This window comes from Alexandromys fortis, unplaced genomic scaffold (genome assembly GCF_014885135.2).
Source record: "Alexandromys fortis isolate MF-2015 unplaced genomic scaffold, M_Fortis_MF-2015_v1.1 scaffold_38, whole genome shotgun sequence".
NCBI classification, from domain to species: Eukaryota; Metazoa; Chordata; class Mammalia; order Rodentia; family Cricetidae; genus Alexandromys; species Alexandromys fortis.
The window spans coordinates 7,118,999-7,144,041 of NW_026067916.1; the positions used below are offsets into that span (position 1 = coordinate 7,118,999).

Genomic DNA, 25,043 nt, shown 5'->3' on the forward strand with positions numbered 1-25,043 from the left:
GAAGTTTAGAGATCAGTCTTCAAATGAGGGTAAAAAAATCCTGAGAAAATCAGACACCTTCTTTGAACATGTGGTCTCATGCTATGCCCCTGCCGTATCAGAGAATGTTGCCTCTGACTTTATCTCTGTCCTCACTGCTCCAGTTTCCCAGGTGCCGCCTTCTGTCTCACTTCATCATGTAGTTACCTTTTGTAATCCCCAAGTTTTCAGATGGTGTTCCAAATAACTCATTTTTCAGAAGTGTGTAGTGATTAGCAGCAACCAGGAAAGAGTTGTTTACCTTGCTGCTGGACCTGAATATGATAAAAAGAATAAAAGCCATCTAGCAATAAAATTCCGGTCTTGCTACTGATGCTCCCGCCTTTCTGCTGTAGGAGACGCTTTGGACCGGACAGAAGAGAGGCTGGCTTATGGTATCGAGAGCAACAGCACGCTGCTGGAGTGCACCCCACGCTCGCTACAAGCGAAGGTCGTCTGGTTTGTGCAGAAAGGACGTGAGGCAAGAAAAGAAGAGGTAAGTCTTGGCTACACGTTCACATCGCTGTCCTACCTAGAGCGAGCTGCAGGGAGAAGCTGGGTAAACTTGGTGTTTCAAATAAAACCACATTGAGCTAAGTATGTCTTATAGTTTCTAGAATTTTATACATATGTAATTTTATAATATAAATATATATTTATAAAACTATTGTTTATGTTTCAAATAGATTGTTTTGCATAGACATGGGAATTGATATTTTGAACTATGGAAATTGATATTTCATGTATTTCCTGCTGAAAGTACCTACAGCTTCATGATATATGTCATGGCAAAATGTTAAACTACATCCGTCAAGGAAGTAGTCCTGAGAAATAGCAAAGTTATTAACATATAAGAATAATAGTGGCATCAGTATTAATAAAGCTTTAAATCAAGTGAGATTTCATTTAAAATCGAATAGGATTCTAATCCCCTGGGAACAAAGGTGAGCCTCAACACTCTGCCCATTTTGAGTAGCTTTGGAGATTGTTTTGTTGAGGTCTCTTAAGGATTGGGGCAATGACTTTGCTACTTCGAGAGAAAGGGAGACAGGCAGCCTTAAAGCACATTCAGAATGGCCTGGAGGGATCTCACGGATGCTCACTAAAGGATTCCGATTCTATTTCACAAGAGGATCTATAAAGTGGCAAGAACAGTATTTGCAGCAGTGGGAAGGTCTTGATGAATAGAGTACAGATGGCCCTTGCTAGAAAGGGAAGTCCTCATGCTAGGTGAGTGATGAGTTGCTACAACCTGCCTTGTGCACAGAGGATTGCAGAAGGGATGCCCCCAGCCTGCCTTGTGCACAGAGGAGAGCTGACGGGATGCCTCCAGCCTGCCTTGTGCACAGAGGATTGCAGAAGGGATGCCTCCAGCCTGCCCTGTGCACAGAGGATTGCAGAAGGGATGCCTCCAGCCTGCCTTGTGCACAGAGGATTGCAGAAGGGATGCCTCCAGCCTGCCTTGTGCACAGAGGATTGCAGAAGGGATGCCTCCAGCCTGCCCTGTGCACAGAGGAGAGCTGACGGGATGCCTCCAGCCTGCCTTGTGCACAGTGATGGATTCCTCCAGCCTGTGCACAGAGGAGAGCTGTATGTGCGTGTCTGTAGATGACCAGTAGAAATGACTGCTTTATTTTTTTTTTACTTCAGATTAAATCTGTCACTAAAGTCAAAATTACCAGTTCCTCCAAAATAGGTTTTTTTTTTTTTTTTTGGCTTTTGTGAAACTAATAATGTAACATGTTTAGTCTGTAATCACATAGTATACTTGAAAGATGATGAAATTTATTAATCCTGGGTCCATTAATAGTCATAGAAAGAAAAGTTGTACAAGTTCAAGCCAGATGGACTCCCAACACTGAAAATAGGAAGTGGACACAGACTCACCCCTAAGCAGAAAGCTGTTTGTGATTGATAACTATTGGCAAAGGGAAATCAGTTTTCTCCAATGGAGTGTCTCTGGGTATATCAACCTAGGCAGGTTGGCGAACTCAAAGCCAACCTGGCTTTTGTTTTATTTTGGTTTGGTTTTTTTGAAGCAAGAATTCTCTGTGTAACCCTGGATGTTCTTGTACTCCCTCTGTAGACCAGGCTGGCCTAGAACTCACAGATACACCTGCCTCTGCCTCCCGAGTGCTGGCATTAAAGGTGTGCACCACTACACCCAACTTTGTTTTGGTGTTTTGTTTTGTTTAATTGTTATTTTTTTTAAAAAAAATTGTGTTATTTCATATATGTGTGTGTGTGAGAGAGAGGGGGGGAACAGAGAGAAAGAGAGAGAGAAAAGAGGAATAAAGTTAGGTGGGTAGGGAGTTGGGGAAGACCTGGGTGATGGGAAAAACATGGCCAAAATATATTGTATAATTAAAAAACCCTAAAAATGGAAAGAAAGAAAGAAAGAAAGAAAGAAAGAAAGAAAGAAAGAAAGGAAGGAAGGAAGGAAGGAAGGAAGGAAGGAAGGAAGGAAGGAAGAGCCTTACCATGCTAAGGTTTAGGGATAAAAGGGAAGGTTATCTGATAAGCAGAACTTGCCCAGTGTAACAAGACATACAGAGGCAAAGGCAATGTAACATACCACACTTAATTAAGTTGTTTATTTATTGCCAGTGCAATCAATTAATAATTAAATCCACTCCACAAATGTGAGATGAAACGGCTTTCTAAATTCCACTGTAGCACTTGGCAGGAGGGGACCTGGGAATACTCCACAGTTGCTGCAGTTAGAATGCTTCTGAAGACAGAAGTAATTCTTTCGTCAGTGGGTTCTTCCCTCACTGAGTTCTGCTTCTCCTTTGGAGCTCACTGGAATCTGCCTCCTTTGAAGTCATGCCGATGTAGAGCATCCATCAGTGTTCGGCTCTGAGCTTCTTCCCAACCTTGCTGTTTCTGCCTACCTTCTTGCCAGCTGCACCCCAATTTCTGTTACAGCTATGACATTTGGAATTTGAATTTACCCTCTGAAAGAAAACCATGGCTTTGTCAGACAGTTAACGGTTTACAACAGACATGGCAATGTATTCGTCTAGTTCTTGACAAGCTGAAACAAAACAAACTGCTGACGTCATCAGAGGCCAGATGTACATATTCGACACCGAAAGCAGAATGACTCAGAAAGCCCTGAGTTTCATTTAGGGATCATTTTTGCATTCATTATCATTTCTACACCTCATTTACTTTGAGACGTATAGTAGTCTTATTGCAATATGTAGCCCATAATGAAAGATGTTTGATTTTACTGAGCAAATTCTTAGTTTCTTGGGGGATGCTGTGCACAGCGTTCTAGGCAACAACAGTCAAAATGTATCCCTCACTTCACAAAGTGGGTCAGGCCACAGGGTATAACATCTCCCTACTACTGAACTAAAATCTTTGATTCTGGGAACTCTGCCTTTTTTTTTTATTAAATATCTTATTTATTTATTTATTTATTTATTTATTTATTTATTTATTTATTATGCACACATGTATGCCTGCAGGCCAGAAGAGGGCACCAGACCTCATTCCAGATGGTTGTGAGCCACCATGTGGTTGCCGGGAATTGAACTCAGGACCTTTGGAAGAGCAGGCAATGCTCTTAACCACTGAGCCATCTCTCCAGCCCGAACTCTGCCTTTTTTAAGTGTGTGTGTACAAATACATATATATATACATACATATATATATGTATGTATATATATATGTATACACTACACTGAGTCTTGTGGTGTTATCTGCAAATGACACGTTCATATGGATAAAGTATCTGATCATATTATTCTCCTGAGTCACCATGCAGCATCTAAAAATCTCATTTGTCTGCCTTCTAAAGTCTGGGCACCGGCAGTTCTCTCAACTCCCCATCTTAGAATTTCCTGTTTCCCTAAATACACCATGTGGAAACAATCTCTACACATTTTATTAGGTCTGCAAATATTTATTAAAATACGCTCTTCTTTGTACTTCATGGAACATTTTCCATAGCATGTTTTTTAATAGTTGCTATAAGCATATTTAATATGCAGGGAATAAAGTAAACATGCTGGTTGCTAGACACAACACTGTCCTATGCGAAGGACAAAAGACCTAGCGTCTTTTGATAGAAGTCGATCCTTATTGTAAACCTTAGTGTAGGACTGTGCTAGGTGCCTTCCTAGTTGTTGCTAGATCTCTCTACTGATTGGGGACATGATTAGTCTCTTCTTACTTGCAGAAAGTTAAGTCGAGAGGGTTATAGCTCATAAACAGGCAGTGACATACCCGGTGTTTAAACTCAAGAATATCTGATCCAAGGTTAGTTTATAGTCATCCGTTGTCTCAGTATAAAGGACTGTATAGTCTATTACAACCCTTCTAAAAACATACTTTATAATCAAAGTAATTGAAACTCAGAATGTGTAATAGCTCACACCTAATAAAATAAACTCAGGACCAGGCCTCGTTCTACTAAATGTTCTGCAAAATGACAGAGTTTTCTGAAATCAGAATATAAATACACTTTCACATGCTTAAAGGTGAAGAGCAAGGGGAATGTGGCTCATAGCAGGAGTTTAGACACTTGACATCTGCCAGTGTAAGCCTTACAAACACTTAAGCAGGCGGCTTCGGCTTCGGCTTCGGTGACAGAGCCATTATTCTTCATGCTTAAGTATCTAAGACCCTTGCCACATTTGAACTTGCCCCAGTCTAAGCTCTGGTACCAGGAGTCATTGTTACATAGTATCTGCAGCAATGAGTTTTCATTCTTCGTGTGACTTCCAAGCTTTGACTCTGTGACCTTCCGGAAAAGGATAGCCCCTGCGTTACCATAAAACGGCTGTATTTTCTAGGTCTGTGCGCTTTGCTTTATCCTAAGCATCTATTTCTGTTGATACTTTTAGCCCCTGCAGCAGTCTAGTGATGAATCCTTGTAGGTAAAGAAGCAGAAGCACAGAGAGAGGAGGTTACTTCTCTAAGAGCACATGGGCTGTAAAGTTACTGCTTTAAGTACAGCCTGGTACCAGTTCGGGAGGGAACGGAGCAGCAAGACAGAGATGCCTCCCTTTGCAAAGCTTATCTTAATTAACAATTAAGAACTAATGGGAGGGCTGGAGAGATGGCTCAGTGGTTTAGAGCACCATCTGCTCTTCCAAAGGTCCTGAGTTCAATTCCCAGCAACCACATGGTGGCTTACAACCATCTGTAATGAGATCTGGCGCCCTCCTCTGGCGTGAGGGCGTACATGGAGGCAGAATGTTGTATACATAATAAATAAATAAATAAATCTTAAAAAAAAAAAGAACTAATGGGAGCTCCAGCTATGAACAAAGGAAAATCATACATTATAGAGAAAATTAGATGACAGACTGCGAAAGAAATAGAAAACAAGTGGTGATTATAGTTATCATCCATTCAGTGTTTGTCGTACACCCTGTGCTGTTCTGAAGTGTTTATACGCTGTAACCAGCATAAAACTTCCAACGCTTATCTGAGAAAGCCAGTATCACTATATACATTATACGGATAAAAATAAGTTGCCGGTACGTTTAGAGTAGAATAACTTAGGTAATTAGAGACAGAGAGGTCAGACTGGAGTATGGAGAAGAAATTGGCCGGGATATGGTAATCGGAAACATACTTTGCAAAATGCAGGAGGCACATGTTCAATTTCTAGCAAGAAGAGTAGAGTGGGAGAGCTGCGGAAGAAGCCGTCAAGGGGTAGGGTTAGGGTTGAAGGAGAAGCAGTCAGAGCAGTGGACTGTACCAAAAGCTAAGCTAAGAGAAGAGGAGGAACCGGGAGACAAGGGTAACTGTGAGGTTTGGATTGTTTCTGTTGAAATATGGGGCTTGGCTCTACTGATAGTTGAGAGGAAATAGCAGGGGAGGGGGTGCAGCTAAATGGCTAAGCAAGATGAAGAACATGTGTGATCCCAGAGCAAAGAGACAGGCTGGATTCTAAAACAGACAAAGAGTGGACTGGCAAGATGGCTCTGCTAGGCTAGGCTCCCAACCAACACAACAACGCCTCTTCCTCTCATTGGGGGACAAGCAAGAGTTGGTGTAAGTGGATAGTAGGAGTTCCTCCACAGATGAAGGCTAGCAGCTTTAATGGTCTGCTGTCATTGATTAATTTTGGTGAGCACAAATGTTTTGGTGTACCATTTTCATCTGAAACAATAGACTAAACTTTACATAAAGAGGGTGCAAATTATTCTTTTCTTCTGGTTAGAAAAACAAAACACTTCTAAAAGAAAATCCAAATCACAACTATTCCCTAGTTTATTGATTTCTCAATCTTACAATTTTACATACTTGAAAGTTTAAGGCCCCCAAATAACTGCCAAATTTCAGTACTACCTTCATTATGGAAAAAAATTATTTCTCGTTAAAGCATTTAGCTGTACAATTGAAATGTTTTCTTTCTCTGAAATGTAGACACATTATAGTTTAAAATTCAGTAAATGGGGAATATCTTAACATGCCTTATTTGCTAAGATTTATATGCTTATTAATCAGGAATACTGACAGAAGAGAACATAATTCATAAGGAACAAAGTACTGACTGCATAGCTCTTTATAGAAAAATGTCCTGCTCCTAGATTTAATGACTTGGTAAAAAATGCTCACACACTGAAACCTTACCCAACAAGTATCATTGTGAAAGGTACCCCTGTGTTTTGAAGAAGATGATGTATCAGAAAAAAAAAGTCTCCTCACTGTTTTGTGAGCACTAAAATGTCACCATAATAAATTCTCACTAGAACTAAGCAATAGTGTGAACAAACTGTTTATAGTGGAATCTTCTAGATTTTGGACTTTACTCATGCAATGTCCTAATGATACTGTAAGGAAATTGGCTTTCAGCAGTGAGTTGAACTGTCATAAGTTTCTTGGTGAGGGGAGGTTTGGGAGCCACCTGAAGGTGTACTACGTAAACCTGTCCTTCTCCTTCCAAGTGGGATACAGCAAGAAAGCATGCACTTGGACCATAAGAACAAAAAAGTTTGTACAGTCTCTGTTTTGCTGACCATAGAGGAAACATTTCCCCTCTCTTCTTATTGATCTTACCATTGTGAATTTTCAGTTTAAATGGAAACCTATGTTAGTATGGTTTAAAAATAGTCTGCCTTACTTTGGTGGTGCACACCTTTTATCCCAGCACTTGGGAGGCAGAGGCAGGTGGATCTCTGTGAGTTCGAGGCTATCCTGGTCTACAAGAGCTAGTTCCAGGACAAGCTCCAAAGCTACAGCAAAACCTTGTCTTGAAAAAACAACAACAAAATAGTCTGACTTCCATCTAGCTTATTGTAAGCACTATGTCAACTTTAAATAATACACAGATGTGTCTATTTGTGATGGAAATTTCAAGAAAAAGCCTAAAATGACATCAGTCCCAAATCTTGAATTGCACCTTATTCCCAATATTGTTTTAATTCCATCTTAAAGTTACCATTTTTAATAACATTTTTAACTGCTTTTAGCCCACCCACTGAGCCATGTAAGCTCATCAAAGTCACTTTGATCCCACTGAGGAGTGCAGTAGTCAGGTTTGGCCAGCAGTCAGCCGCTCCTTCTGCCTATGTTTAGATTTCATTGCTTCTGTATTGGCTATGCAGTAAGACCTGCAAAGATGGCCGCTCCTGTGAGTTCCACTGTTGATACTGAAGTTATGTCATATAAAGTAAAATCAGTTACAAAGTACGACTCCATGTTTTGTCTACCATCCTGTTTGCTACTCATTTTTCCAACCTTCATCAATGCCAAGCAATGGGCAAGAAAGGTGAGGGACCGCTGATGCCGGAAGTCCATGCTTGTGCCTTTATGTACATGCACAGACTGCGTGGGGTTTGCTTCCACACCAGTGTCCTTGCTTTTCTTGTTTATACAACACAATGAGCATACACTATTGCCTCATTTGAAACATCTGCTTAGGAATTTGGATGTTTCCTTTTTAACATATTAAAAATGTTCATCATTTTAAAAAATAGTAATGTTTGCAATCAGTAAACATTCAGAACTTCAGTTTCAATGGAAAAGAAAACTTCATACTTTCAAATGTACCAACTCTTTTCTGGTTTGGAGATAATTAGTCACCTAGCCTACTTAGTTTGATGAGAGGGTAAAAGACCCCAAACAGTTCCTCTACATTGTACAGTTGCTGTACAATGGAGAATGGATTCTGTTAAGAGTCTTTTCTCTCCTTCTACCTTGGGTCACAGCAATCAAACTAAGGCCACCGATCTTGCCATTTTATTCTCTGAGTCATTTTGCCCATCCTGGTTGTTTTAAATATGTTGGTCAATCAAATTGGTATTCTTAATCCTGATAACTTTCAATGTCTTCTTATGTTAGGCGATAACTTTCCTTTTTCACGTTTGTTCCCTGTGTGGTGCTAAACTTCCACGGGAGAGACAAGCAGTTCCCTCTCTAGTTAGCAACCATCTCTGTCATATGCTGTGTCATATTAGAACATGATTAAATAATAGAAAAATTTAATTTTATCTTTTCAGATGAATTTTCCCTAAGTCAACCACCATTTATGTCAAATGCTGGTCAGATAAATAAAATACTATGCTGTTGGTCTTTATTTTTGACTAAATTGATGTTGTCATTAGATGTATTTTTGCATTAAGCTAACGGAAGGCCCATGTCTGTCCCTTTCCAGTAAAAAGCATGGAGCCGTGTAGCTAATACACCTGAGAGCCAGTGCTCCCTTCTGTCTTGCTCCCAGATGTGCCCTGCCCTTGGTTCAATTACTTTTTTTATTTGCTATTATGGCACATCCTGAATCGATCTTTATAGTGAAGAACAGTAAAACCATTTTCAGTGAGAATTCTGTGTTTATATAGATTGCCCAGGAGAGCATCTGAGAGAAGGATTTCTTATGTACCCTCTTCTTGACCACAGAAATCTGAACTGCAGACGTAGAAAAGGCACAGTTGTATGAAAAAAAAATCCTGTGGTCAAGATTTGATGCTGGAGGTATCCAGCTTAACTAAGGTGGAAGGATTAAAGCATGGGAGGAATTCAAATATAACTTTCTGAGTCATTTTTATTTTTGGCTGTCCATCACCCATAGAAGGCACATTTAATTTTTGAGGCCACCTAACAATGGGTAGAGGGACTTAGAATGACCTTTATTCCTGAGGAAAAAGCGTGAGTTCACTGTAACCAGTAACGGTAAACAGAAGTATTAGAATAGAAGTGTTTCTGTTATGCAGGTAACTGATGTAGAGCAATCCCCATGGTAACGGTCATGTTTCTATGACATGCTTCTGGACTTCACACGCCTATACTGCTGTGTTTCTCAAATTTGATTTTCTGATTATGAATGAAATACTACTTTATACTATCAAACATCAAAAATTAAACAAAAACACACCCTTAGTTCCACTGAACATAGTTTAAATTTCACTTTATTTATTTTTATAAATGATTCATATTCATATGAATAATTCATATAATAACTGAAGAGGTGCTAGACAATTTTGTATCTCCTCATGTCATTCGCTTTCAGGGCAGACAATGGGAAGAGAGCAGATGATGCTCACTGGAAGTGTTTGTGTTTTTCATGGTCTGGATGGATGGATGGATGGATGGATGGATGGATGGATGCGATGGCCTAGACCTTTCCTACCTGTCTTCCTGACTCACTGACTTCTATCAGAATCATGCTGTCTTCCTTACCATTCAAATCGCCGTTAGGTTAGTCTAGAACATGTGAATGCTGGGTCCATTCTCATGGACCTGCAGCAGTTTGCTCTCAAGAGAAAATGGAGATGCTTTCCTTACACTGTAGTCCACGCCCCTTCCTTACAACGTAATGATTCATGAAAAACAAGAGGACCCTTTTCCCCTGATGACCTTGTAAGTTGATTAAAGACAAGAAAGTTGCATTGGAAAAAAAAAAAGACTGAAGGAACACTTTAAGCATCTTGTGTGCTGCAAAAGACAAGGAAAGATCCTTATGACTGTAAGGGAGGCATTGCAAAGGAAACTTAAACCTACAAAAAATGCAAGTGCATTGGCAGACATCAGGGAAGGATATGCTAAAGAAAAGAAGGAATAAGACGGGAATAAAGGGCGGAAGAGGACCGAGGAAGCCTCACCCCTAAGGAATCACCATGCTCAGAACGTGAGACGACTCAGTGGGGAAAGGTGCTTGTGGCCAAGGATCAATGTACTTGTGGGACCCACGCAGTGGAAGGAGAGAATGCACTCCTGCAAGCTGTCCTGACTTTCACATGCATACCGTGGCACATGAGCCACATACCCTGCGTGTGTGTATTGCGTGAGTGTATGTGCGTGTGTGTGTGTGTGTGCACATGCATGCAACTTTTGCCTCTTGCACTGTATGCCATAGAGTAGTTTAATATCCCAACACTTAATTCAAATGAGTCTGCTATTTTTCTGAGTCTCAGCACAGTGGTGCCATTTGGGCTCACTGGGATGTATCATCGGTCTACTGGGTCCATCTTTGCTTTTCTTAGCATCTGGGAAAACATTAAGTTTTGAAAATGGTTCAGATTGTATATGGTAAACACAAATACTAAAGCTGTATTTCATCTTCTATGTGATAGAAAATACAGCTTATGAGTTAGTGTTGGCTATTGGAAAAGCGAACATGGTAACTGAAAATATACTTCCAGAAAAGTGGCTGACCTCCAGAAATGCCCCAGTTCCCCTCACCCTACTGTGAGAAATAGTGTTTCATGTTAGTCACCTGAGCAACTCATGTCGACTTGGACAAGGAATAGATATCTATGTAAATTCCCAGTTCAGGGTCAAGGGAAAACTCTAAAGAAGGAACTATCAGTATGAATGAAGAGGGAAAAACGCTGCAGGAAATTTCTGCAGTGTATGTACACGTAACATTGCATGTGTTCAAGTGTAGAGAGGAGATGAGGAGCTAACATGGTGGTAAGAAAGCAGACATGCTGTGTTACAGGTCAAGGTGGAGGCCTGTGGCATGCAGAGATGTGTGTTACAGGTCAAGGTGCAGGCCTGTGGCATGCAGAGATGTGTGTTACAAGTTAAGGGCAGGCCTGCAGTATGCAGAGATGTGTGTTTCAGGTCAAGGTGGAAGCCTGCGGTGTGCAGAGATGTGTGTTACAGGTCAAGGTGGAGACCGGCGGTGTGCAGAGATGTGTGTTTCAGGTCAAGGTGGAGGCCTGCGGTGCACAATTCCATCAGTCAATCTGGATAAGATGTTTCCAGACAGAGAAAATCCTCCTAGTCAGTGAAGAGAGCAGGAGTCCCAAACACTGCCAAGGAGAACCCGATAGAAGGGATGGAGAGAAAGGAGACTTGGGGAAGTCTGCTGTGAGACAGCGTGAGAGAGATGTGTGGGTTCTAACACTGCAGCAAAATCAAGAACAAAGCATGTTTTTCCTGGTTACCAGGAAGAAATACTGATAAGGGTTTGTGATGAGTTGTCTACGAGGATGGATGGATGGATAGATAGATAGATAGATAGATAGACAGACAGACAGACATACAGATAGATGTTAGATATGTAGTAGACAGGTATAAGTTTTCATCAATAGAGGGTAGGAGTGCTGGAGTGATTATGAAATTATCAGAGCTGGGAAAGACAGCAAATGGAGGGGGCTGCTTGGGTAGAAAATTAATGAATCAAAGTTGTTAAAGAATAGTATATATCTTAGTATTATTTAAATTAACATAAAGACAATGGAATGTCTATGTATAATGTGTACCCTTTTAAGGAATCTGGGAGATACAAAGAAAGAGAAAGGTCACAAGTACATGGAAATATTCATCTGAAAGGATGAGGAAATCTGACAAAGACAGAAGCGAACTAAAGATAATCAGGGCAGGATAAAAGCACGTCTCTCTCTCTCTCTCTCTCTCTCTCTCTCTCTCTCTCTCACACACACACACACACACACACACACACACACACACACCCCACAGAACTGCTTGAGGAGAAAGGCCCATCTGCAACAATGCAGCCTTTTAAAAATGATGAAGGCTGCCCTTGCATTGGTATCACCAAGGGGTCCAGCAATCACAGGATGAAACAGATGTGCACGTCAGGCAAGGGTCACAGTTGAACCCGAGGCTGTATCCAAGCCTAGCATGGTAGTAGTGACAACAGACAGTGTGGCTACGGCCCTTTAGAGGTCATTGACTCTTTGTTAGATGTTCGGTGTGTGTTTCCGGCAGTTTTTATAACATGTTCTCGATATTACCCTCCTGTCTCAATTACATATGTGTTTATGTCAGTAGATGAGGCAGTGCTAAAAGTGTTCTCATCACCAACTGTTACTACAGCAGTCTGTTCAGAGGCAGAGAAGATGCTTTGGGCTCACAGTCTTCCCATGCCACATAGGAGTCCTTGAGTTAATGGCAGCTACACCCGCCCCCTTACCCCCCCCCCCCCCCCACCCAGAGCCCAGTCCTGTCTAAGGAAGGGAATGAGGGACGAAGACTATGTGGAAACTTTTTGTCTCCACTGTTTGTCTCTGAAGTGTCTAACTTGCTCTACATGGCTTGAAAGGATTCCCAACGGGAAGCCTGATAGCTTAAAGTGTCCGTGAGTGTGTAGGGTGTGATTTCTGATGAAAGCAACAACATATGACCCAGATCCCTCTCTGGAGTTATTACATTATGTCTTCCGCCATGGCGCTCTGGTCAAGGCTGGCAAGAACCTCAGCCAGCAGCCCTGGGAGGACCTTTTCCTGAGGTACAAATGATCATGAGTATTGTGATTGTAACCTCCAAGCCTCATTTGAATCGGCAAAGGTGAAAACAGGCTTTAATTTGGTAGAACCACGGGGGAGTATTCCAGTATGGTCTGAGAGTTGTTCATCTCATATGGACTCTGAATATGTCCATCGTCATAAAATCTCAGACATCACAAAGACATATGTTTGTCTTACCCAGGAGCATCAATACATGTAAGGCAGAGCTAACTGCGGATAGCAATGTTCAGACCATGGGACTCCATACAATCTTCACAGTAGTCTTTCAAGTCACTAGATTGTCCCACTTTTCCAAAGAAAACTAAGGCAGAAAATAAACATAAAGGCCTTCAGTCACTGACTTAGTAGCCATGCCAATAGTTGAAGCTAGTTCACCTAATATCAAATCAAATGCATTGATGACCGAGTGTCAGTAACCCATTGAAAGCCTTCTTCTCTGAATTATATATGTATCTATTTATAGAAATAACACGCATAATTAAATGTGTTCGAAGCATAAAAACAAGTTATTTGGTCACTACGCAAATCTTAAACCCTACCCTAAACTATAGACTCCTTTACAGTGGAATTTGGATTTCATTTATTTGCTTTTAATAGTTGTTAATAAACGGTCTTGTAGGAATGCCATGTTGTTCCCTGGGCTGTTTGCGTGGGTGGTTTAGAAGAGATGGTGAAAGAATCCCAGCATTTAGGCAGAGAGCCCTGCTGAACGTTTAGTCACGTGGATGGGAGCACGGGGACCCCACAGAGGGACCTGGGAGGTGCCACTGGCTGTGTTCATTAGACATTTTTTTTTTTAAAGGCCAATTTTCACTTCATTTTATGGCCGACTGCTACGCCGGCATGGATTGTTTTTCTCCTGTTTAATTAGATTCATTAGGGCAAAAAGCTCTCTCGTGCGCATGCCCTTGACTCCACTGTCTTGGTGGGAAGTGACCTCAAAGTCATTGATGAAAGCATCTTCTAGTGTAAATAAGCGCAGGCCACATACAGAGGACTCATTTGATTACGAGCACGCTTGGAGACCGTCGTAATGCATGGTGTGAACTTGATAGGGAAAAATATAAGGGGAAGGGGCGGAGGTTGATAATTTCTGAACGCCGCAACACCCCGTCGCCCGTTGTTTATCTTCTTATTTACCCGCTTGTTTTTGGTTTTCCAGGTGAAGACAGACGACAGAGTGGTGAAGATGGACCTGGGTTTACTCTTCCTCAGAGTGCGCAAATCCGACACTGGGACCTATTTTTGCCAGACCGTAGAGCATGGTTTTGTCCACACTGTGCGTAAAATCACGCTGGAGGTAGTGGAAGAGCAGAAGGTGGAGGGGATGTTCCATAAGGACCACGAGGAGGAGAGACATCATCCCAAGATGCCCTGCCCGCCTTTGAGCAGCGTGCCTCAGGGCACGAAACCCTGGTACAAGGAGTTCTTGCAGCTGATCGGCTACAGCAACTTCCAGAGAGTGGAAGAATACTGCGAGAAGGTGTGGTGTACGGATAAGAAGAGGAAAAAGCTTAAAATGTCTCCCTCCAAGTGGAAGTACGCCAACCCCCAGGAAAAGAGGCTCCGCTCCAAACCGGAGCACTACCGCCTGCCCAGGCACACGCTGGACTCCTGAGGGCGCCCTCCACCGGCTGCCGAGGGACAGAGCATGGGGAACCTTTAAAGGGAAGAGAAGAGCGACTGCATGCAAGCCTTTCCAGGACTTCCCAGAGCTTCCTGTAGTACCGAGAGGCGGGAACAGTGTATTAAGTTATTCTGCATACTCATCTTACTGTACAAACCGCTCACAGTGCTAGGACTCAAAACGAGTGTTTTGCTTAAAAAGCTTCACTTTGTATTTATCAACACCATGACCGTGGCTGTAATTTTGAGTTTGAGCTGCTTTTCAGGGAAATTATTTCACCATTGGAATATTTAATATAATTATAATATTAAAGAAAAAGTTATAGATTTTCATAATTAAGACAAATGTAAAACTAAATCAGCTTTAATCTTTCTGGGGTTTTCCTTGACACCATAAGGTAAAATACACAGAATATCAGATACGTTAGGATTTTCCTGTGAACTTTTTTGTTCTGTTCTGATTTATTTTTTTAAGCCATTAGTTTCATGTAGTTGTGTTGTGATTGCTATAAACCAACCGTAAGAGCAACCTGTGACCTGCCGTTCTGTGGCTTGTTCTTTCTATGAGACATTCACTAAATTGTATTAAATATTTCTGTTGTATAAACATGACATATCCTTTAATTTCACTCCAGTTTGGAAAGAAGGAAGATAAACTCTCATTGAAAAAATATTTTCAAATGTCAAAACATGACAGTCGAGGCTAATCAAAAGGTTTGTGCTACCCTCTTGTGGTAGAAGAAGGCATGGTCGCTTCTAGAGCTGTTTTGGTCATTACCCGGCAGAGATTTGAAAGATTTTATGAGCAGATACATCTAGCTCATTTTCAGAAAACGCAACTAAAAAAGATAAACCATAATACTTATATCATGGTTCAGTATGGAAATAGTATGCTTGTTGATAATTCATGACTTCACAATACAGTGAAGATATTAGCAGCATTTGAGCTTTTAAAACATAAAAGGCAAGCTTTTTGTCAACCGTTCCCGAGACCCGCAATACTTTGGAAGTGTGCTTTCCTGAAAAGGAATTATCGTAGCATTTTCCTCTCATTTTCTATAAACAAAAATGGCTTCTTAGATTCCTTTGACTACTGCGATCTTCAGAGAATTGTAACCCGTCTTATAAATATTACCAAAATTGATATTTTTCCAGAGTGTTTATATCTTGAAATCATTTCTAACTGTGCTTTAAAGATTTATCAGCCCCCTTTCTAAAATGAGCTCTATGAGACTTTTGTCTTGAATAAGAGTACAGCAAGTTGCAGCGTTCATAAGGTCAGTAAAGAATAGCCATTCAGACCTTGCATTGAAGTATTTCCGTTTGCTATCTCCGTGTGCCAGGCAACTGAGAAGATACGGTGCTGCCAACGTCTCACGGCTTTCGCCGCCACGCGAAGATGAGTATGACTCACAAATTACTTACAAAATACTCCACGGAGGTTCTTCAAGGCTGGAATCTATAACACATATAAATAGAAAGTTTACATCTTCTGAGAACTCCACATGTTATTGCCCCCAGAATCCACTGGGGGTCATTGTTGTCCACCAAAAGTAATTGAAAAAAAAAAAACCATGCATTTGAATCATTTAAAAAAAAAAACTGTAGTTTAGAAACACCAGGAGGCAACAGGGAGAGGGGAAATTAAAACCATAAACACATCTCATGGTTCCTAAGGAACATATATGTCTGGAATATTCCAAATGAATAGACAAATCCTTGTGAGACACTCTGAAATAATTCTTTCTCTAAGCAAATTAAAGATAAGGAAGAGAGTTTCTCTTAGATCCATGTTAAAAAATTAAAGCAAAGCAGCTATGCATAAGCCCATTTTAATCTTAATGCACTGGTAGGCAGGTAAAGCGGAAAATTATGACTCTGCGAGCTAAGAATTCAAACACTTTTTTTTTACAATTTAATTATTAAATTCGCATGAAGACTATGTGACTAAACTAAGGCATTAATCAGAAACTAAAATAATAAAACGGCGGAGGTTATTCTGGGGAAAAAAGTTCAATTCAAAGATAGTTTTAAAATATATTGATTGGAATGAAATTTGATAAAATGTTGAGGACTCGAGTCCAAAGTTAAGAACACTAAATTATATATAAATATATTTATATGTACTATATTCATGTATTATATATGCTTCTACGTATCTGTTTATAGTAGCAGCTTAAGACAACTAGTAACAGAGAGAAAGAGAGAGAGAGAGAGAGAGAGAGAGAGAGAGAGAGAGAGAGAGAGCGCAGTTCCCAAGGATGCAGCAGATGTACCACTATCTCTGTCTCTCTCCTGACCACTCTTGCTCATAGACTCCCAGGCAGTATTAAGATAAATCACTAACCCCTCCCAAGGTTCAAACCAACAGAATACAATTCTGCTGAGTGTGTTTGAAAGTCTAAAGCCTGGCATAAGCATCACTACTGGCCTTTTGTTGGCCCAGAGGATAGAACTCAAAAAGACTTGGCTTTAGAAAGAATTCTGTCAAAAGAAGCAATGACGTACCTCCCATGAACTCAGGCAGGCTATCTACAGGACTCTGCAAAAGGTGATAAGACATCTCCCAGACATGACCTTGACAAAGAAAATATGTCCCCAAAACACACAGCTGACCTAGGATTCTAACCTCCCCCCATCCTTGTTCCAGGGGGGCCCTTTGTATGGCCAGTCTCCTGCTTCCCCAGTGTCCAGGGTACCGTAAAGTGAGTTGCCCGCTCCCTCAGCGTAATGCTAGCTACTCAGCTGCAGATCCAGACACATCAGGAAGCCCACACTTAAAAGAGAAGTCATGGTTTCAGAAGCCGTTTCTGTGTCTAATGTTCTGCAGTACTGTCTCCCCCCCACCCCGTTGCATTAAATACTGAATATTTCAGGTAGAAAATTGCAATTTTGAAAAACAAGAAAGAAAATTAGAAATAAATTCTAATAAATCCAGAGCATGGGACTAAAAGTCTACATTGGTTTTGTGAGTTTCAATGGACAGGAAAATATGGGATCTATTCTACATATTACACTAAGTGTCTTCCTTTCCACAATTGGCAAAGTCAGTGGGACACTTGTACTGAGTACTTAGCAGTTGCCGTGGATTGTAGGATTTTGTAAATCTGCGTGGTAATTATGAATATTTGTAAAATTTGTACAATATAACCACAAGTCACTTTGAATGTTAGTCTTAAGCGTGAGAGAAACAGCAGTTATTGGCCTTAGAAATGATATTTTTGACCTGTGAAGCATGGGGGGTACTCAATGCTATATAGATACATTACATCCCAAGTAGACATCACACATCTGTGATCAAAAGGAATCTCAGGTTCCTTTTAAATGTACTCCTCATTTTTTTCCAGGACAATAATTGCTGATTTAAACCAGATATAAATGCTATATTCTCCACAAAGTCTCTTTTGCTTGTAGTAGCATTATGTAATGTGGGATTTTGTTATTGTCTTGGGGAGACAGCTCTATACATTGGCTTTCATTATGCATGAAATGGCTTAGTTCTGAGCTAGAACACCATCCTGGAGTGTTTTTGTCTTGTGGGATCTCATGTGCCATATTGTTTCTTTCCCCTCACGCTGAGCTCGGAGACTCATTGTCACCTGGTGACAGGCTGCCAGGGACCAGTGACTATGTGTTGCCTTGACTGTCACATAAATCCACCACCCTACACTTCACAAAGTCTGTACTGAGTGAGATTTCTATTTGGTTCAGCTTAGATGAAAAGAGAAATAAATATTCTCCGAAATATTAAGTGCTATCCAAGAAGTATTTTCTATCTTTCTTCCTCCCTTCCTTTCCCCTTCCATCTCCCATCTCGTTTCCTATATTCCCTTCCTTCATTCTTCTCCTTCCTTACTTCCCACCCTTTCTTCCTTCCTTTCCCAGATGAAATTTGGAAGGATGGGAAATTGCCTTTCCCATCTCTTATATCTAACCTGATGTGAGCTCCAATGCTGAGTTGAAGGTCTTCCTTTAAGTTAGAGTAGAATTCAATGTTCCTTCAGAGAAATGGTCAATTTTTCCAAGGAGGAAAAATATCATTAATCCCCCTTTATAGCAAGTTTATTTCACCATACTAGGTTTCTGTGATGTTCGCGTGAAACTCAGTCTCATGTCCACCTTCACAGTCAAGGTGTTTCATTATTATCCATTCTTCCACCTCCTACAGCATTCTATTACTAGGCTGGTCCTTGGTGACGGGGTTCTAGGAGTCTTCACGCCAAGCAGAGACCTGCAACCCAGAGGGGGCAAATCTGTGTTGCGTCTTGAACCCTGCCAGCTTAGGTGTATGTTTAAGGCACGTCCAAGACTCTGAAGGTCCTTGCAGCTATGAAACTCAATAACCCTCACATTCGGCTCTTCTAAACTAAACACCCTCTCACAGGTGTGCCTGAAGTCTTGTCTCCAAGTCAATTCTAGATCCTGCCAAGCTAACAATAAGAAAATGTTACCATCACATACCTGGTGGCTAAAACCGTCGTGAACCAAAAGAAAGACAAACATAAATTACTTAATTCAAAACATGCTACAAATACAGAGGCTACGAAATTACATGACATTGCCATCAAAACAGTCACATAAAACAAAAATTCATAATAGAGAGCCATAAAGTTTGGGTACACCATTCAGACCACAAATTTTCAACAAAGGCGTGAACAAAAGATAATCTTATAAATACATGTAAATTTTTGGTTCCTACACACCAAAGCATAAAGGTAAACTCTTGCCATTTACTGGGTGATGGAGACAGGGCCAGGGTTTATATAGCCCAGTCTGGTTTTCTTCAAATGTTTGCTTTATCTTGGCTTTCTTTTCTTTTTCTTGACATTCCTTAAGGGATTTATTAATTTCTTCTTTAAAGACCTCTAGCATCTTCATAAAGTAGGTTTTAAGGTTGTTTTCTTGTGTTTCATCTGTGTTGGAATATTCAAGGCTTACTGTAGTGAGATAGCTGGGCTCTGTAGGTGACATATTTCCCTGGATGTTTTTTTTTNTTTTTACTTACGGTCAGGCATCTGGATTTGAAGTGATTATAGGGCTAGGTAACGATTTCCGGTTTTGTCTTTGTTGAATGGATTCTTCCTCCTTGGTTTCTGTTTTCTCTCTAGTCTTCTGGCTGTAGTGGACTGTGGCTAAGTAGAGGCTCTTCTCCCAAGTTGGGGGATGGACTGTGAAAGTCCTGATGGCCTCTGGTCCAGGAGAGATGTGGCCACCAGCTTGGATACTGAAGTTCTGGATATATACATGGCCTTTTATCTGGCCAAGAGTCCTCTGGGGTTCAGGATGCGTGTCTGGCTTCTGGGGGTGTAAGAGCTTCTGCCTGGTTTTCAGGGAGCTAGCCTGGTCTCTGGGGTTTGGGTTGCTTGTTTGGCTTCTTGGGGGTCAGTATATGGGCCTAGTCTCTGTTGGATAGAAGGTTTCTGCCTGAGGCGTGGACTGGGATATGAAGACAAGGAGAGGAGAGACAGTTGGGGTTTTGTTGGTCAGGCACAGGTGAGGTACAAAAGTGGTTTTATCTGGGGTTCAGAGAGCTATTCTGGACTCTGGTGGGGTAGAAACTTTCCACTTAGTGGTGTGGATTGGATAAAGTGATCCCAGGCTGTCCTCAAAGTCTTCACACATCTCTCTTGAATTTCTGCTTCTCTTGCATCTCCCTCCCAAGTGCTAAGATCAAAGACAACACAACTTCACAGTATATTTTCTGAAAGACTCAAGAGTTGGTAAATTAAAGACAAAGCACAAACAATATTGAAAGCAATATTTTATATTGACGATCAACCTTTTCCCAGGTTATATGTATTTTCCAAGCCTGTTACACTTAATGTTAGGAAATAGACTGAAGTCCCTTTGAGGTAGTTATCTTTACCTATCTGATGAGGTACTGAATGACAAAAATGTTGTTATTCATAGACTCCAGACTCCATGAGAGACGTTACACATGAACATTTCCTCAAAAAGAGGAGCTCCCTGAGGTCTCTGGTATGTCACTCCCTTTCTGGGTTCTTTTCTTTCAGAGCTCCTCTCTTTGCCCTTTTCTCGTGCTTTCTATAACCATGACTTCAGCCTTCATTTTAGAGCACAAACTGGACACTGTCTCAGTGCCCCCTAAGCTCATGAATCCCTTCTGTGCTGTGAACATAAAGCTCAGACTCTTAAACTTGCTTTCACCCTTTCTCCTGACTTAATGATGTTTATTTAACTCAGGTTGGTCTTTATTCCCATCCACACCTGTCTACCATCTTTCCCACCCTAAGTTCTATTTCTTCTGTCTGCTTGGATATCTTTCCCAAAGACTTATCATAAACCTTCTTACCCATTTGCTTTTGTTAGGGTTTCTGTTATTGTGAAGAGACACCATGACCACACCATTCTTATAAAAAGAAAACATTTAAATGAGACTTAGTTCAAAGGTTTAGTCAATTATTATTTGGTCAGGAAAACACTGCAGCATGCAGACAAACAAGGTGCTGGAGAGGTAGCTGAGAGTTCTCCATCTGGATCCACAGGAAACAGGAAGAGAGAGTGACATTGGGCCTGGCTTGAGCTTCTGAAACCTCAAAGCCCGTCCCCTCTGACATACTTCCTCCAATAAGACAAGACCTACTCAAACAAGGCCACACCTCCAATAATGCCACTCCCTATGAGTCTATAGTGACAATCTTTACTCAATCTACCACACTACCTCTCACCGAGCAAGAGAGCAGAGGAGCATGACCCATCCCATGGTCAAGCTTTGCATGGGCCACAGATCTCTGTGTAAAAGTTTCTTAACAGGAACAACAATGTTTTGTTCTCCCTTGCCCCTGAACTTAGGGTGGCCATCAATCATGGACATAAAATCACTAATTACATCATGAATAAATCAGTCTATCAGGCCACAATTCTCATGAAGTGATTCATGAATATTCTGAAATTATAGTTAACTTTTATTCTGGAGTAAGGTCTACATGGCTCTTATTAATTATTAAAGGAATAATTGACCCAAAGTTCAAGAGCAAGTCTATTATATAATCCATTCAATTATAGACTGTAACACAAAAACCCAAGGGTGTTAAATGACTTTGTAAAAGCAAAGACCCAGCATGAGCAGAAAATGCGGAGCATCAAATGATGCACTCTCTCATAAAGGGCACATTGTCCCGTCCAGTCAAATTAGACAGCATAAATGAGTTTAAACGAAAGAACAAACCTTTTGAGTACAACAGCAATCAATAAAAATTTGCATTTATTATAGCAACCTATAGACTGATCAATTCCTTTACCCATAAGTCAAAGCTAAAGACAGAAAGTTTGTTGTTTAGGCTGGACAAAGGATGTATGAAAATACAGAGGACTGATGGGCAAATGGTTATTTAGAGAGTGATCACATCATTTTGACACAAGTACATGGAATGTAGACAGTATTTATTTCCATGTGTGGCTTGACCTCAGAGGAAGGAAGTTCCAAGGCTGGTGGACGTAGCAGTGTCTTCAAGGGATCAGGTGATCTCTGCTGTGGAGTGTGTGCCAAAGGAAAAAACTGCGCAGACATGGCTTTAAGCCAATAAAAGTCTCTATTAGCTGGCCAGCAACTACACTGGCTGTTAAGAATCCCAGTGTAGCACCAAGTCTTTCTTGGGGTGAGTTTTTAAGCACAAAAAATCATCTTCTGGGTTTTTCATACTTTAGTTACCAAAAACAATTATCAAGAAGCAGAGCTACAAGAGCCGAAAATTGGGGTAAGTAAATTTAGAGACTTTCCCAGAACTATGGACTTTGATGGATTAGGTCTTTGTTATCATTTTGGTCACTGGTGCTGTCTACATGTTGACTTTTACAGCAGGAATGATACTTCCGTCATGGAGTCAGTTGTGCTAAGGTCAGGGGCCCTGTTACAATTCCACACTTTCCCTGTGCTATTTTGGACACTGGTTTTGTCTTCAGGAAACTGTTTTAAAAATTTACTTTTATGCACACAAAAAAGTGCAAAACCAGTACTCATTCTCATATTCCAGTCACACCACATTTCTTAGAAGCACTCCTCTCTAGGATTGAGTCAACACCCACATCCAAAAACTGGAAACAACAAGGTCCAATCTATGTGTAGGAGACAAATAGGAAAGGATGTTCTCTGCTGAGGTATCAAAAAGCAGGGTAAAAATGAAATTTTAAATTAAAATTAGGAACACTGCACTGAAGTAGCCTTCCCTACCTCTTAAGGCTACTTCAGAATCTAAGTCCTGCAAAATTATACTCATAACATGTGGGAAAATACAAGTTACTTGGTTGAGGACTGTATGTTTGAAACTGCTATAAAAGTATATTAGAAAGTAATATTTGGGGCAGCTTTCTGAAAGTATTTTAATCATAATATGCTATTTAAAGAAAGGCAGCAGAAGCCAAAGTGCTGACGCTAAAGAGTGTTCTGAGTTTACATTTTACAAAGTGCAAGAAGACACATTTTCTCTTATCATTGGTCCATGATAAACAGATGTCAGCATAGAGCCATTACTAAAGCTGTCCTTGAATGTCTATTCCTGGTCACTTCACCACTGTTTGTGGAGAAAATGGCAAAGGTACTGAAAAGCAATAAATCTGAAGCACATGGAAAAAGTCCTGGGGGCCACTGGATAATCTACGATCACACCGAGATATGGTTAGGAAAAGCATTTAGCTTCCCTACTTCCAAGAGAGAAAGCATGTTTCATTGTTGTATCTTGGAGGCCTGCTCTTTTCTGAAAGGAAATAGAGGGGTGTGGATTGGGTGAGGGAGGAGATGAGGGAGGGAGAAAACTGTGGTGGGGATGTATTGTGTGAGAGAAGAATCTATTTTCAATTAAAAAGATCCATATGTAAAACGGGATGGGTGGGACGATGTTAGAAGGTCATTTATAACCTTCTCTCATCCTATAAAGTGAGATTTGAATGAGAAATCTGCTAAAATATTTTCCACAGCAAAACCACAATTAATTCTTAATAACAAATTGTTCTTTTTTTAAACGTTGTTTGATGTCGTTATTGCTGTATAATTGATTAAAAAAAACAGACTACATATACTTATAGTACGCACTTTGGGCATAGATGTACTTCCGTGAAAGCCCCACAGTCAAGGGAGAGAGCGCATATGCTATCTGCAAAGGTTTGTTCTTGCCTTGGTGTGATCGCTTTTTCCCACCATTACCTCAAAACCTGTCTAAGTGACTATGTATCTCTTCTTTGGCGTGATCAAGCACATACTTAGTAGAATTGCATACAAAGAGGAATATACAACATATCCATGTCTCATTACCAGACTTCTGCAGCATTTGCATGTCTCTAAAATTTATTGCATTTTATTTATGAGTAATTATGCACTAAAACAGATAAAAAAAATCTGGGCTATCTTACTCAAAATGATTTTTTTCTAGTTCTATCAGTTTACTTCAATGGTTTAATTTTTTAAAAATGGTTGAGTAATTCTCCATAATGCAAATGTACCACTTTTTCTTTGTTTCTTTCTTTCTTTCTTTTCTTTTTTTTTTTTTTTTTTTTTTTTTTTTTTTTTTTTTTTTTTTTTTTTTTTTTTTTTTTTTGATTTTCGAGACAGGGTTTCTCTGTAGTTTTTGGTGCCTGTTCAGGAACTAGTTCTTATAGACCAGGCTGGCCTCGAACTCAAGGAGATCCGCTACCACATTTTCTTTATCTACTCATCTGTTGAGGGATGAAAACATAGCTAATATGACTACAAGTTTAATTGTAGTAGGTGACTAATTACTAACCTGCATTATCTTATTATGCTAAATTATCTTATAATAACTTTCAAGGACTAGAAGTTTGCATTATAGTGTTAAATGAGCTGTATGGGTACAATACCTTCAACAAGATTAGAAGTGTATGTACAGTATGTTTTTACAAAATTAATCTCAAATTCATGTCAATATAAAAAATTGTATATAATATACAAAAGTTCAATGCAATGTAAAATATTTAAAACTAGTAGTTGTTTTCTAAGAGTAGATAGTTTACCTTTTTTTACTTTATCATGTCTATATCCTCCTTTTTTTTCTTTTCAGAGTCCAATTATCTCTTACAGAGCCTGTATCATTTGGTAATTCCTGTAAGGTTATTAGATGTATTAAGGTTGGTTGTTTGAAAACCTTAGGCTGTTCCTCTCTAACCTGATAATGCAATGCTGAAATTGGTTCTCTAAATTTCTCTGTCTGGGTTTGAATATCTGTGTGATCTGTTTTGTTTTTTTCTAAGGCCTATGTCTTAGCAGTCAAACCAAACAACATATTAAGAGATAAGCCGAGACTTATCAAAATGACAACAAGGATTATCAAAATGGTAATTAACAATATGCCAATCCTGGTTGATTGTCCCTTCATTTAGTTGGTCCATTTTTAAATCACGCATTGCTTAATCATACAGAGACCCAATTTTATCATAATTGTGTTTCCCATTTTTTGACATGGGAAAAAAACTCTTAATTCATCCCAAATTTTCACCGTATCTGCCACTGATGATGATGATGTGAGGCTTATTGCTGCTGTGTAGAACAATAGAAGCCTGACTGGATTTCAAGGCAGCTACCTAGTTTGGCAGGAGCCCAAGAAGGGTGTTCAGGGAAAACCCACCAGGAGAGAAGAAAGGAAAACCTAGCTGGTAGGGCAGTGATTCAGGTTGTGTGTAGCTCTGACCTATGCCAGAGGCTGCAAAGTCACAGGCAAACAGGTTTTTTTGTGAATTCATTCTCCAAAG

The 25,043-nt window shown here is 40.3% G+C and overlaps 1 protein-coding gene across 1 annotated transcript in view; it reads left to right on the forward strand.

Annotated features, from left to right (window-relative positions):
- Window positions 1-17,979, forward strand: part of Sema3e (semaphorin 3E) — a 223,125-nt gene extending 205,146 nt beyond the window's left edge. Inside the window, exons 17-18 of the mRNA XM_050139690.1 lie at window positions 375-514; window positions 13,861-17,979. Coding sequence (XP_049995647.1) covers window positions 375-514; window positions 13,861-14,316 — 596 coding nt within the window. The 3' untranslated portion in view covers window positions 14,317-17,979. The remainder of the gene's footprint in view (window positions 1-374; window positions 515-13,860) is intronic.
- The last annotated feature ends 7,064 nt before the right edge of the window (window positions 17,980-25,043 follow it).